At 44.5% G+C, this 14,676-nt stretch overlaps 1 protein-coding gene across 6 annotated transcripts in view; it reads left to right on the top strand.

Annotated features, from left to right (window-relative positions):
- The first annotated feature begins 2,279 nt into the window (after window positions 1–2,279).
- Window positions 2,280–14,676, top strand: part of pclob (piccolo presynaptic cytomatrix protein b) — a 64,333-nt gene continuing 51,936 nt past the window's right edge. For 5 of the 6 annotated variants that reach the window (XM_049573866.1, XM_049573865.1, XM_049573863.1 and 2 more), the window contains exons 1-8: window positions 2,280–2,399; window positions 3,787–5,026; window positions 5,669–6,508; window positions 9,336–10,097; window positions 10,243–11,094; window positions 11,287–12,258; window positions 12,501–13,457; window positions 13,794–14,630. In XM_049573866.1, coding sequence (XP_049429823.1) covers window positions 4,043–5,026; window positions 5,669–6,508; window positions 9,336–10,097; window positions 10,243–11,094; window positions 11,287–12,258; window positions 12,501–13,457; window positions 13,794–14,630 — 6,204 coding nt within the window. In that variant the 5' untranslated portion in view covers window positions 2,280–2,399; window positions 3,787–4,042. Of the gene's footprint in view, window positions 2,400–3,110; window positions 3,183–3,786; window positions 5,027–5,668; window positions 6,509–9,335; window positions 10,098–10,242; window positions 11,095–11,286; window positions 12,259–12,500; window positions 13,458–13,793; window positions 14,631–14,676 lie in introns of those variants that run through there. The other variant, XM_049573862.1, reaches the window with a different exon arrangement.

Here is a 14,676-nt window from a genome sequence, read left to right as displayed (position 1 = left end):
AGTAAATAAATTATGGCATTACCTGTAGACATTTTGCTTTACAATCCTATCAACTGATATCCAAATCTGGGAGCTGTGTGGATTAAATCCAGCATTGTGTGCCAGGCGGAGCAGATCTGGAGGCAAGTCTGTGTGGAGGGAGCAATTAGGTTTGCTAAACTGACAAAGAGAAAGAAATATGAAAAGGGAATTTCAGTGATAGTTCTGAGATGTATTGATTTCTGCTGAAATGGGTTGTGTTACTGTGCGCGCTCGCACTTAGACAGGGTTGACAGATGGATGATGTTTAAGATATGTAAAATGGAGATGGATGATCTACCATTGTCTGGATGACAATATTTCTTGTTCGATCGTATCAGGTATAGACGAATGTATTCATAAAGACAAAGCGGGCACATGGCCAGCTCATTCTGAGAGATGAAATGAACACACACACATACGCATATGGGTGTGTATTTGGAATAGAGCTGCAACTAATGATAATTTTTTACTTTTGATTGATTTGTCGCTTGTTTCCTTGATTATTAGATTATTTGTTTGGTCTATGAAATGTCAGAAAATGGTGAGAAATGTTCATCACTGTTTCCCAAAGTGCAAAATGACGTCCTCAAATGCCCCAATGATAGTTAGTTAACTGTCATAGAGGAATGAAGAATCCATCCACATTTAAAAGCTGGAATCAGAGAATTTTGGCTGTTTTTCTTTCAAAAAATGATTCAAACTGATAGATAATGGATAATCAAATTAGTTGCTGATATTTTAATAGTTGACAATGACTCGACAAATCAATTAATCGCTGCAGCTCTAATTTGGAATACACTATAAAAAGACAGAAGTGCCTGCAAACAATCCATGATGAATTTTTTCCTTACTTGTGCAATGTGTCAATATATGCCTCACTGGCCACTTTATTAGGTACACCTTGCTAGTACCAGGTTGGACCCCTTTTGCCTTCAGAAATGCTTTAATTCTTGGTGGCACAGATTCAACAAGGTGCTGGAAACACTCTTCAGAGATTTTGGTCCATATCGACATGATAGCATCACACAATTGCTGCAGATTTGTCGGCTGCACATCCCAAAGGTGCTCTATTGGATTGAGATCTGGTGACTGTGGAGGCCATTGGAGTACAGTGAACTCATTGTCATGCTCAAGAAACCAGTTTGAGATGATCTGAGCCTTGTGACATGGTGCATTATCCTGCTGGAAGTAGCCATCAGAAGATGGGTACACTGTGGTCATAAAGGGATGGACACGGTCAGCAACAATACTCAGGTAGGCTGTGGTGTTTAAACCATGCTCAATTGGTACTAAGGGGCCCAAAGCTTTCATGCTGTTTACACCAAATTCTGACCCTACCATCTGAATGTCGCAGCAGAAAACGAGACTCATCAGACCAGGCAACGTTTTCTAATCTTCTATTGTCCAGTTTTGATGAGCCAGTGTGAACTGTAGCCTCAGTTTCCTGTTCTCAGCTGACAGGAGTGGCACCTGGTGTGGTCTTCTGCTGCTGTAGCCCATCTGCTTCATGGTTTGACATGTTGTTGGTTCAGAGATGGTCTTCTGCATACCTTGGTTGTAACGAGAGGTTACAGTTGCTTATCCTCTTGAACCAGTCTGGCCATTCTCCTCTGACCTCTGGCATCAACAAGGCATTTTCACCCAGAGAACTGCTGCTCACTGAATATTTTCTCTTTTTGGGACCATCCTCTGTAAACCCTAGAGATGGTTGTGTGTGAAAATCCCAGTAGATCAGCAGTTTCTGACAGACCAGCCCATCTGGCACCAACAACCATGCCACGTTCAAGGTCACTTAAATCACCTTTCTCCCCCATTCTGATGCTCAGTTTGAACTTCAGCAGGTCGTCTTGAACAGGTGTACCTAATAAAGTGGCCAGAGAGTGTATTTCCAGTGTACATTATAGAACAGAAAAAATCACAATAGATTGTGGTGTTTTATAGGCTATCATGTGAAATGGAATTCAAAGTGATATCCCTCTTATGGCTCAGCACACTTGGGGCTAAACTCACATTAGCCCTCTATACTCCTTATGATCACTGCGGTGACATTTCAAATATGTCACCGACGCTGAGAAAATGTGCAACCTATCACGCAGGATGGTAAATCTTAAGGTCCTCGACGCCGATAACACGTGACTCCGGGGTTAATAAATCGCCCTGTCCCCTTTAATTTCAATTTCCGTGCGTGATATATATTGTGATCACCTGTCAGATGCGGCGCCTGCGCACTGCTGCGGGAGGCGGAGTGGATGCTGATCGCTCTCTATCTGCTGCCCTGTGCCCTCCATCCCTCGGCGATCAGACAGTCACGGACGAGAGGGGGATATCCGAGGGAGCTTTGGGGCGAGGACAGGGAGGCAGATCTGCTGTTGTTGAAGGTACGGTTTCCCCATTCGCTTTCACTGGAATGCCGCGCCTCGGCGTTTGACATTGTGACCGTGGAGGGTGAAGGATGCTCGGCTGCAGGATGGGAGGAGATGAGTAAGGGGGGACACGGCGCGGAGAACAGATGGTATTTCGGGAGATGCCACTGATGACATGGCTTTTGACGGGTGTCCAAGCTGATTTATGATGCGTTCAAATCATTCCGGATCGTACAACATTTAGACTTTTGCGATTTCTGAACAGACTCCTGGTCAAGGGCACACAAATAGGTGTTAATCTGTTGTCTATCTCCGCTCACCAGTGTGCACGGAGCTGTCATCACCTCGTACCCTTTGCGGACTAACGTGTTACAGTGGTAATGCATGCTGCTTTTTCATTACGGTAAAAAAAAAAAAAAAACCCGCTGTGGATACATCCCACTTAACCGCCTATGGGTGCTGCCAGTGGGCTGAGCGTAGTATCCTTCATCTGTTATGTATAAAAATAACAGCTGATCACAGAGCTGCACAGCCCTTTATGTTGCTTTTTATAAAGGAAAAGTATCAGTATTCACTTCCCATGCGTTATTTGATGGGCCCCTACCCGGATGTGCCTGCAGTTTCTCCAGAGAGCGCGCTAGATTTCCTGTGTTTACTCGTCTCGCTGCTGTAAAACATGTCCTGCATGAGATTTCCCACTCCCCGACACTCGGTGCCATTTGGGTGATGAATGACACGGAAACCCCGAGGATGCGGTTAGCAGAGAAAGTCGAATTCTTTTACTGTGGAAGAAAAATAGTAAGTCCACCTTGAATGGTCATTTGAATTGGGATTTATAGTAGCCGGGTGCATTGAGAGCGATATCCGCCTCCTGTGTTGCACATTGCTCTGTATTGTATTGCCTGCTGAAAGGGATCTGTGAGGTTTGTGTACGCTGTGATCAACAGAGCGGCTCTGACCCTCTCCATGGTCCTGAAAGCAACAGTCGGAGCGGAGTAAATCAAAGTGTGGCTGAATCATTAATGGCTTTCTCCATATAGAGGTGACGATTGCTATGCAAATGATCATCGTTTCATCCGGGGTGGGAATAAATTTTATTTATCAAGCACCGTGCTGTGTCAAAGACGCAGTTTATTAACATTTACAGTGTTTTCTAATGTAAGTTCCTCCATCCAAACCCCACCATAGTGGCTGAGTGATATCATGATTCCTCTGCAACCATTACACTTTAGCACAGTGTTGCAGCAGCAGGTTTTTATTTTGTGTACCAGACAGCATGTTAGCTCAGACACGACTGCGAATGTGCTTCACAGATTCTCATGCTCTCTTTCATTATCCCTCCCTCTTTTCTTGTTCCCTGTTATCTCACACTTCCTCTTTTGTCTGTTTCTTGTGCATTTAGGAAGTCTGATGTAGATGCTGAGCCAGAGGAGAGCCCAGGGAGCAGCAGCAGCAGCAGCAGCAGTAGCAGCATCGGGGCTGTAGATGCCCTCTCCACAGCTCCGGCCCCAGCCCCTCTCCAGGCCTCTGCGGGAGAGCCAGGACAGAGAGGAGACAGCTCCTGCTCTGACTCCGACAGTCCTGTAGAATCCAGCTCCTGCGAGGAGGACGAGGAGGACGAGGAGGAGGAGGAAGAGGAGGAGGACGAAGACCCCACTATGTTCTCCTCCAAATTCCTTAGCGGGGCCAACCCCCTCAATGCTGTGTCCTCTGCTGTGAATAAGTTTGGGTTATTCGGAGATGAAGGCGAGGGGGATAAGAAAGCACCTTCCCAGCAGGGGGTGAAGCCATCTGGAGAACAGCAGCCAGGAGCAGGCCTTGGCAAGGGCCCCCAACAGCAGCAGGGAGCCCAGAAATCAGGCCAGGGCCCCCCTGTGCAAAAGGGCCAGCCTCCCCCGAAACAAGGATCACCACAGCTGCAAGGGAATGGACAGGCTGGACCCCCAAACAAACCTGGTGGGCAACAAGCTGCTCCAAAGGCAGGGACACAGCCTGGAGGCCAGCTTAAAGGAGAGCCACAGAAAAATCAACCTAAGGGCCCACCACAACAAGGCTCACCTAAACCTGGAGCTCAACAACCGACTGTGACCAAGAGTGGAGCACAGCCAGGGTCTCCAAAGGCAGCGTCACAACAACAGGCTCCACCTAAGACAGGGATGCAACAACAAGGGCCTGCTAAGACTGGTGCACAGCAGCAACAACCTGCAAAGACTGGATTGCAAGGCTCACAGCAAGGGTCACCTAAATTAGGACAGCAACAACAGGGGTCACCAAGAATTGGACAGCAACAGCAACAACAGGGCTCACCAAAACTTTCACAGCAACAACAGGGCTCATCTAAGGTGGGGCAACAACAGCAAGGCATCAGGACTGCACCCCAGCAGCAGTCGTCTGATAAACCTGCACCTCAGAAACAAGGGCCTAAGGGACCTGGTACACCTGACCTGTCACGGGCGGGGTCCTCATCACCGGGACCAACTAAAGCTGGATCTCAGGCAAAAGCAGCAGCTAAGTCCCTTTGCCCAGTGTGTAAAACAACAGAACTTAATATGCACACCAAGGAACCACCGAATCATAAAACCTGCACACAGTGTAAAACCCAAGTGTGCAGCTTGTGTGGCTTCAGTCCGCCAGATTCTGACGTAAGTAGTGGCTTAGAATTTTGCCAATGTATCATTTCTCTTATGTATTCTTATGCTATTATAAGTCTATGAAGTATGAATGCTATTACTACAGTTCTCTTTGACAACTGAAAATTATTTTGCTATTCAGCGCAGTCACAGTAGTGCAGTCTTAACTGATGAAAGTTCATTATCCATGACGCTTTACTGCATATATAATTTAGATTTGCAATTACGCACTGCATATTATCTAAGATATATGCAAATTATACAATAGCATCATCTCGCTCAGGCTGTCTTGAATTAAGATAAAATAACAATGGTTGTTTTGCATTGGCATGGCTAGATTTGTGTTTAAAGTCATACTATGTAGGACACATTAGCCAAAGTGAAAGTGAAAGTAAAAACAAATCCCAAATTCACTCCGACCTCACCTGCGCACTGTGGGGCTACACACCCCATCACACGCTTCTAGTGGGTTGCAAGTGACTTTTGTATGAATAAATGTTGTATAGACATTGGTTTGTAGGGAAAATCCTGCATAGTATACCTTGAAGTTCATTGTTATAGGTTATAAAATTTATTTGCAATGCCACACAACTAATTTTGTGCATTAATATGTAATCATTGTGAAAATGTCTGTATCTTTTTATTTTTGAACAGGGGCGTGAGTGGCTTTGTCTCACCTGCCAGATACACAGAGCCCAAGGAGCCCCTGAACCATCGGGACCTTCCATGAAGAAGCCGACACCCAACAAAGCTCCTGCTCCTCAAAACCGGACACCATCTCCTGCTGCACCTGTCAAAAAAGAGACGTCAGCGCCAGGTTCACCTCAGAAAATGCAGTCTACATCAGCAAAAGTGCCAGCCACGGGTGAAGCTGCCAAAGGACCAGAAAGTCAAAAACAGGCCAGTCCAGCTCCTGTTCAGAAAATGACACCCGTGACCCAGCAAACATCAGGGTCTCAAAAACCAGACCAGACTAGTCAAAGTGGACGCAAGCAAAGCAGCGCCCAGCAGGAGTCAGGGGGATTATTTGGCTTTGGTGGTGCTAAAACTGAACCTGCGAAGCCCGAAGATTCGGTGACTGGGAAGATGTTTGGTTTTGGCTCTTCCATTTTCAGTTCTGCATCTACTTTAATGGCTTCAGCTGTTCAGAATGAGCCTAAAACCACACCACCAGTTTCTCCCAAAATGCAGTCTGCAAAGGAGACCAAACCAGCTCCTGTCCAAAAGCCAGCGCAAGACAAGAAACAAGAGCAACCCCAGCAGGCAAAGGCGAATCCACCAGGACAGGTCAAAGTGGACAAAGCACCATCGGAAACTCAAAAGGCAGCAACAGCCTCCCACAACGTTCCTAAAGGAGGTCAATCCACTTGTCCGCTGTGTAAGGTGGCGCTCAATATGGGCTCAAAGGATCCTCCCAACTACAACACCTGTACTGAATGCAAAAGCATTGTCTGCAACCAATGTGGATTTAACCCCATGCCAAATGTCAATGAGGTAAGACACACGTTATATTGATTGAATTAAGTAATGAATGAATAAAGAAGAGATCTCAGTGATTAAATACACCACCATACCAATTTATAAATTTGGAAGCCAAGTGCTTCTGTTTCCTGATATAGTTCCTGTTCCCTGATTCAGTTCAGTTACAGTATGGCCAAAAATATCTGTGTTCATTACTTAGATTCAGAACTGCAGTCTGTTCATAATATTTGTGACTTAAGCTCCTTGAAGCTGTTAAGTTTCCTTTTGATGTTTAGAGTGGTTGTTTGGAGTGTTATTCCCCAATGTCATAACTCATTTACATGAACAGACGACACGGCAGCAGTCATTTTAAGGTTACAGAGTTCAAGTCTAGCTAATGGCGGAGGCATGTAGTAAAAAAAAAAAAAAAACATTTCTCATGAAATAAGAGTTGTATTTGCCTGTCTGGTCAGACCTGTTAATGCTGTGAATGTCCAATCCTCAGACTAAATTGGCAAAGCTGTGAAGCTATTTTAATTTCATATCCTACTAGGGGTGGGGAAAAAATCAATACAGCAAAGTATTGCGATATTTTTGTGTGGCAATATTGTGACACAGTGCCAAGTATCGATTTTTTTTATTATATAAATTCTTAATTTTACAAATTAAACTTTAGGTAGCCTAATTTGATAATAATATCAGTTGCTTTTTTAGTCCACTAGATACATTTTGCTGCAAAATGACTTAAGTGAGATAGACGGACTGAAATGTTGTCTTATTAGATAAACCAGATGTTGACAAAGTTTTACTTTGGGGACATTATTTGCAGTCGAAAACAGGTAATAAATCACAATTAGGGCTGCACGGTATATGCGGTAGACAGTAGAAATGATATAAATTTGGCCCACGGTAGAGATTTGCGCTCTACTGTCCTATCGTCGATGACGTCATCGCACCTGCCTCAGTGTGAAAATGGCTGCGAGCACAGAGACAGGGAAGCAAGAGGAGCTGGTTCACGCCCGTGATTTAGCGTAGCACGTGCAACATGTGTTGCTGGAGAACTTGTGAGTGAGTGAGTTAATGTTTTATGAACAGCCCCGGACTTCTCAGACTCTTTTAGCGACTTACCGCTCAGAGGGAACTCATTTAGTGTCTCCTCTGGCAGCAGCACAGCATCTCTCCCTCTCCTCTCTCGCCGTGCGCACACGGGAGTTGGTTTTCGGCAAGAGAGTTTGTCATAAACCTTCGGTAATGTAAACCTATGTGACGCTAGTGGCTCCACAAAAAACTCCATATGTGAATGTGTGATAGTTGTGGTATCTTAACAGCCTGTTACAGGTTACAGCGTGATGATTAGAGGAGAAATGGCAGAGCATAAAGGTCCAGGTGGTAAAAACACAACTCAGTCATTTAGGATTTTGCTAAAAGAAGGAAATTACCTTTTGATATAGATCCCAGGGGACATTTTGCACCATAGAGTGCTGGGTTTTAATTTTGAGTTTTGAGATCTGCATTCTGCACAATAAATGCTCTAAAAAATACATTATATCTTTGCTTTTGTTGTTGTTGTTGTTGTTTTTTTTTTTATCAATTTAGCTTTGCTAAGGGACTACAAAACCCATTCAGAAACACTTCTATTATAACTTTTACACTTAAATTTATACCGCGATATATACCATTACCATGAAGGGATTCGATTTATACCGTGATATGAATTTTAGGTCATACCGCCCAGCCCTAATCACAATATATCACAATATATTTTATAGCAACACTCAGAATATCGCAACATATTTAAAAACTCAATAATATTGTATGGTGACTAAAGTATCATGATAATACCGTATTGTGTAGCCTCTGGTGATTCCCACCCCTATATTCTGCACACACAGTGCCTCTAGTCACTAAACAGTGACACGGCTATGTGTCAGACCCTTTGGCAGATGAGGGCCACACTCGCATACAAAAGTAACTTCACACACCTGTTTTTCCCCTATAGTCTTATAGCTCATTGTAAAAAAGGAGTGCTGTGAATCACATGTTCTATTGGGGGTGGGGGGCTTGGTTGGTTTTTAGAGAACTGATCCATGATTCTTAGAAAAGAGTTTATCAGCTTTTGTTGACCATGTTAAATACTGTTTCTGGAGATTAGTGACAGAAGAGCATCAGTTTAAAAGCTGTATGCAGGCTGTATGCAGACCCGAGAACTTAACACATGACTCTGTAATTCAATGCACAGTTAGTAGGCTACCTTGCCAAGGACATTCCAAGGCTACTTGATCTTGTGATACTGCTTAAACTAATGGCTAAAATAGTAGTGAACCAAGATCAGGATGGAGAGATGCTTTTGTGCATATTGCGAGCACTCTGTGAAAGTGGATGTTTTAACATGTGTAGTCTGAACCACTAAAACATTGGCAGGGCTGTCACTTGGCTTACTTTTTTATAAGCTGGCATTTTTGTGGTGAATGAATTAGTTGATTAAATTAAAGACATTTAATTAAATACAAACATCGGATATGCACTTTTCTTAAATACTGTAGTAAAGAGTGGGTGTTACCAAAAGCATAAACAAGGAGTGTGTGGTGTGTTTCTCACATCATACAGCTTATCAAGATTACACATGCCTCATTAGTCCCAGTATTTGGAGTTACCCAGTCCTGTTTTCATCTAAATTGCTGTAGTCACCCACAGAATCTGGTTTTTGTATCCCATGATTTTGTGTGTGTTGTTTGTGTGTGTTTCTGTTCAGAATAGGGCACCTGAGCTCCTAGCATTTTTAAGTTTAGTGCTTTCATTGTGATTTGTTATTATTAAAATATGTACCTGCATAATTTGTTTCTTTGTTGTGTTTTTTTAGGGAAAGGAGTGGCTTTGCCTAAACTGTCAGGTGAAACGAGCTGCTGGTGGAATTGAACCTCAAAAGGACACGTCTGCGTTTAATGTGCTACAAAAGACTTCTGCACCAGGTTCGCCTCAGAGGAAAGTATCTACACCTGCAGCACAACCAGCCAAGGCTGGAGCTGCTAAAGGACCAGACAGTAAACAGGCCAGCCCAGCTCCGGGTCAGAAAACACCTCAGGAGACCCGGAAGACAGGTCCTCAGAAACCACCAGACCAGACAAGCCAAACTGCACAAAAGCAGGGAAATGCCACAACAGCTACAAAGCAAGAGTCAGGAGGGTTCTTTGGTTTCGGGGGTCCTAAAAGTCAGCCCGATGCTGCAAAGCCTGCAGAATCAGCAGCTGGGAAAATGTTTGGTTTCGGTTCTTCCATCTTGAGTTCTGCATCTACTTTGATCACCTCAGTTGAACCCAAAACTACACCACCAGTTTCTCCGAAAATGCCTGCTGCAAAGGACTCCACACCACCCACTGCCAAAAAACCAGAACAGGAGAAGAAACCAGAACAACCCCAGCAGGCCAAGGGTCCTCCATCAGAGCCGCCAAAGAAAGCATCAGCTTCCCCAGTAGTTTCCAAAGCAGGCCAGTCTACCTGTCCTCTCTGTAAACTCAAACTCAATGTGGGCTCTAAAGATCCTCCCAACTACAACACCTGTACAGAGTGCAAAAACACTGTCTGCAAACAATGTGGATTTAACCCCATGCCAAATGTTAAAGAGGTAAGAAAAGAACACTGTAGATTACAGAAACATTACTTTAACAATGATTTTTGCATCAACGTAATATATTGTTAGAGTTAAAACACCTTCACGATAAAACAACACCAATCTAAATGTCACTAATGATCTGTTTGCTCTATTATAGGTAAACGAGTGGTTATGTCTTAACTGCCAGATGCAGAGAGCACTAGGAGCATCTGAGCCTCCGGGAACTCCCATGATGAAACTACAGGCCTCACCAAATAAAGTCCCTGTTCCTGCCAATGCCATAAATAAGGAAACTCCCCCACTAGATAAACCCCAAAAGAAAGACATTCAAACACCTGCTGAATCTAAAGCAAAGGAGACATCTGTACCAGGATCTCCTCAGAGAAAACCATCAACACCAGCAGCAGGGCAGCCAGCAAAGGCTGAAGTCGTGAAAGGACCAGAAAGTCAGAAACAGGTCAGCCCAGCTCCTGGTCAGAAAACTCCACAGGAGAGTCGAAAGACAGGTCCTCAGAAACCACCAGACCAGACAAGTCAAACTGGACGTAAGCAGAGTAATACTACCTCAACTACACAAGAGGAATCTGGGGGGTTCTTTGGATTTGGTGGTACTAAACCTCAGCCTGATGCTGCAAAGCCTGCTGAATCCCTGGGTGGAAAAATGTTTGGCTTTGGTTCCTCCATCTTCAGTTCTGCATCCAATTTAATAAACACAGCTGTGCAAGATGAGTCCAAAATGACACCACCAGTTTCTCCCAAGATGGCAGCCGCAAAGGCACCTAAATCTCCAGTTTCTCAGAAACAAGAGCAAGAGAAGAAACTAGAGCCCAAGACCTCTCCATCACATCCTTCCCCAGCTGTTCACAAGGCAGGCAAATCTACCTGTCCACTCTGTAAGGTGGATCTCAACATTGGCTCCAAGGAACCTCCCAACTACAACAGCTGCACTGAATGCAAGAACACTGTCTGTAACCAATGTGGATTTAATCCAATGCCAAACGTATCAGAGGTAATAAGAGCAAAGATGATCAAATTACAATTTGATGCAAACTTATAAAGGGTAAAAGTAACATATGACAGCCAATAATTGAACAGGAATACACCATTAACTCTATAAATTACATATTTTGAAATGTAATGTGATTGTGTGGAGGTGTTGTTAATGTTTCATATTTTAATTTGATGAATTTTCTTTTTGCAGGTTAAAGAATGGTTATGCCTGAACTGTCAGATGAAGAGAGCTCTTAGTGCATCTGAACTCACAGGACCTTCAATGAAACCTCAAAATGCAGCTAACAAAATGTCCCCATCTGCTGTACATCAGAAGTTAACAGGTCCGAACCAAGTGGAAACTCAAAAGAAGGAGTCATTGAAATCTGATGCACCTTTAAAGAAGGAGACTCCAGTGCCTGATACACTTCAAAAGAAGGGGAGTCCTACACCGGGTTCTCCTCAGAAGACACAGGCAACTAAGGCTGCTAAAGGACCAGAACCTAACACACAGGCTAGCCCAACTCCTGGTCAGAAAACTCCTCTGGATATCCAGGAGGCACCAGGTTCTCAGAAACCAACTGACCAGGCAAGTCAACCTGGACTAAAACAGAGTAAGGTCACCCCAGATACAAAGCAGGAGTCAGGAAATCTATTTGGCTCGAGTGGTTCTAAAAAAGGGCCTGATGAGTCCAAAACAACAGAGTCCGTCACTGGGAAGATGTTTGGCTTTGGTTCCTCCATTTTCAGCTCAGCATCCACGTTGATATCATCTGCTGTTCAGGATGAATCACGTACTACCCCACCAAGCTCTCGTAAGATGTCTGCGCCAGCACAAGTCTCTCCCAAGATGTCTGCTGCTCCCAAGGTTTCTCCAAAAAGTACACCGACAGTTTCTCCCAAAATGTCGCCAGCAAGAGAGCCCAAAACTCCTGTTCAGAAACCAGAGCAGGAGAAGAAACCAGAAGAATCCCGCCAGAGCAAAGAGGACAAAGCTCCATCACAGCCTCCTAAGGCAGCATCAGTCCCCCAAACATCTCCTAATGCAGGCCAGACCACCTGCCCCCTGTGTAAGGTCGAGCTTAACATTGGCTCTAAGGATGTTCCAAACTACAACACCTGCACTGAGTGCAAGACCACCGTCTGTACCCAATGTGGATTTAACCCAATGCCTATTGGAGAGGTAAGCAAAGGAATACACAACCAAGAAATTATTTCTTACACATTGTATGCATTTACACTGTATTTGCAGTCAGCATATTTGAAATTACATTTGTTTATTGATCTATGATCTGTGACCTTTTTACAAAACCTCATTGAGCTGTAGTGCAGTTTTGAGGAGTCTGTTTGTCTAAACAGGTTGTTGTGAATTACTGCAATTCCTAATTCCAAAGCAGCACATAACCGGTGTCTACTGTATTTTAGGTAAAAGAGTGGCTATGTCTTAACTGCCAGATGAAAAGAGCAGTTGGAGCATCTGAGCCACCAGGGCCTCCTAAACTTAAGTCCCAAACATCACCAAGTAAAGTTCCTTCACCTGCTGCAGCCCAGTTGAAGGATTCTTCCAAACCAACTACACCACAAAGCAAGGACAGTCCAAGCCCTGCTGTACAAAAGAAGGAGCCCCCAGGAGCAGCCTCACCACAGAGAAAACCATCAGCACCATCTGTGCAGTCAGGCAAACCTGAAGCTGCTACTGCACCATTGAAACAGGCCAGTCCAGCACCTGATCGTAAAACTCCACAGGAAGGACAGAAGGCAGTTCCAAAGAAGCCACCAGATCAGGCAGGCCAACCTGGAGATAAGCAACCCGATACTGCAAAGCCTGCAGTGTCCGTGACAAATAGGCAAACTGAACGTAAGCAGAGTAATGCCACAGCAGCAACACAGCAACAGTCAGGAGGCTTCTTTGGTTTTGGAGGTGGTAAAACTCAACCCGATGCTGCAAAGCCGGCAGATTCAGCGGCTGGGAAAATGTTTGGCTTTGGTTCCTCCATCTTCAGTTCTGCATCAACTTTGATTACCTCAGCTGTTCAGGACCAGCCCAAGACTACTCCACCAGTTTCTCCCAAGATGTCTCCTGCAAAAACGGTCAAGTCGCCTAGTGCACAACAGCTGGAACAGCAGAAGAAAACAGAGCCATCCCAGCAGACCAAGACACCTCCACCAGGACAGGCCAAAATTGACAAACCCCCATCAGAGCCTCCAAAGGCTGCAGCAGTCTCCCAAGCCACTGTCAAACCAGGCCAGTCTACCTGTCCACTCTGTAAGGTTGAACTCAATGTGGGTTCAAAGGATCCACCTAACCACAATACCTGCACTGAATGCAAGAACACTGTCTGTAACCAGTGTGGATTTAACCCTATGCCAAATGAAACAGCGGTAAGACTTCAGAAAACATATATTACTTACAACAGTTTCTTTCACAGTTGACTGCAGATAGACTGTAAAGAATTACAGCACATTCACTTTTATTTGAAAGTGTCCCTTGCTGGCTCTTCATTGCGCTGAAATTATGCATGTCTACATTCATTATTTTCTTGGAACATTAAACACTGAAATCCCCATTTACTCTTTGTTACTAGATTTATAACAATTGCTCAAATATAACAGAAAAATACTCATTGCCTTACATAAATTAAAATATAATTACAGTATGCTAATTACTAAACAATTTATAATTTAACCTTTTCTTATGTTTGTTTTTTGTTTTTTTAGGTGAAAGAGTGGCTGTGTCTCACCTGCCAGATGCAGCGGGCTCTAGGAGCAACACAGCCCCAAGGAGTGGCCTCTGTCAACTCTCAGATACCTGCAAAGCCTCAAAAGAAAGACATCATCAGCCCAGCTGAACCTGAAAAGACAGTCTCACCCCAGAGGAAACCATCTGTAACAGCACAGCCAGCTACAGCTGAGGCTTCTACTAAGCCAGAAGGTCAAAAGCAACCCAGCCCAGTTCCTGCTCAGAAGAAGCCACAGGAACCGCAGAAATCACCAGGTCCTAAAACACCAGACCAGACGAGGCAAACTGAACGTAAGCAGAGTAATGCCACAGCAGCAACACAGCAACAGTCAGGAGGCTTCTTTGGTTTTGGAGGTGGTAAAACTCAACCCGATGCTGCAAAGCCGGCAGATTCAGCAGCTGGGAAAATGTTCGGCTTTGGTTCTTCCATCTTCAGTTCTGCATCCACTTTGATTACCTCAGCTGTTCAGGACCAGCCCAAGGCTACTCCACCAGTTTCTCCCAAGTTGTCCCCAGCAAAAGAGATTAAGTCCCCTGCTGCCCAGAAGAAAGAACTGCAGACAAAGCCAGATCAACCCCAACAGACCAAGACATCTCCTTCGGTACAGGCAAAAGTGGACAAAGCTCCATCAGAGCCTCCAAAGGCTGCAACAGTCTCCCAAGCTGCTGTCAAACCAGGCCAGTCTACCTGTCCACTCTGTAAGGTGGAACTCAACATGGGATCCAAAGATCCACCGAACTACAACACCTGCACTGAATGCAATAGCACTGTCTGTAACCAGTGTGGATTTAACCCCATGCCAAATGTGTCAGAAGTAAGTAAAGTCGTGTATTAATGATGCGTAGCCCATATGATATTGA

Source organism: Epinephelus fuscoguttatus, linkage group LG4 (assembly GCF_011397635.1).
Source record: "Epinephelus fuscoguttatus linkage group LG4, E.fuscoguttatus.final_Chr_v1".
Taxonomy (NCBI): domain Eukaryota; kingdom Metazoa; phylum Chordata; class Actinopteri; order Perciformes; family Serranidae; genus Epinephelus; species Epinephelus fuscoguttatus.
This window is presented reverse-complemented; position numbering and strand designations above follow the sequence as displayed.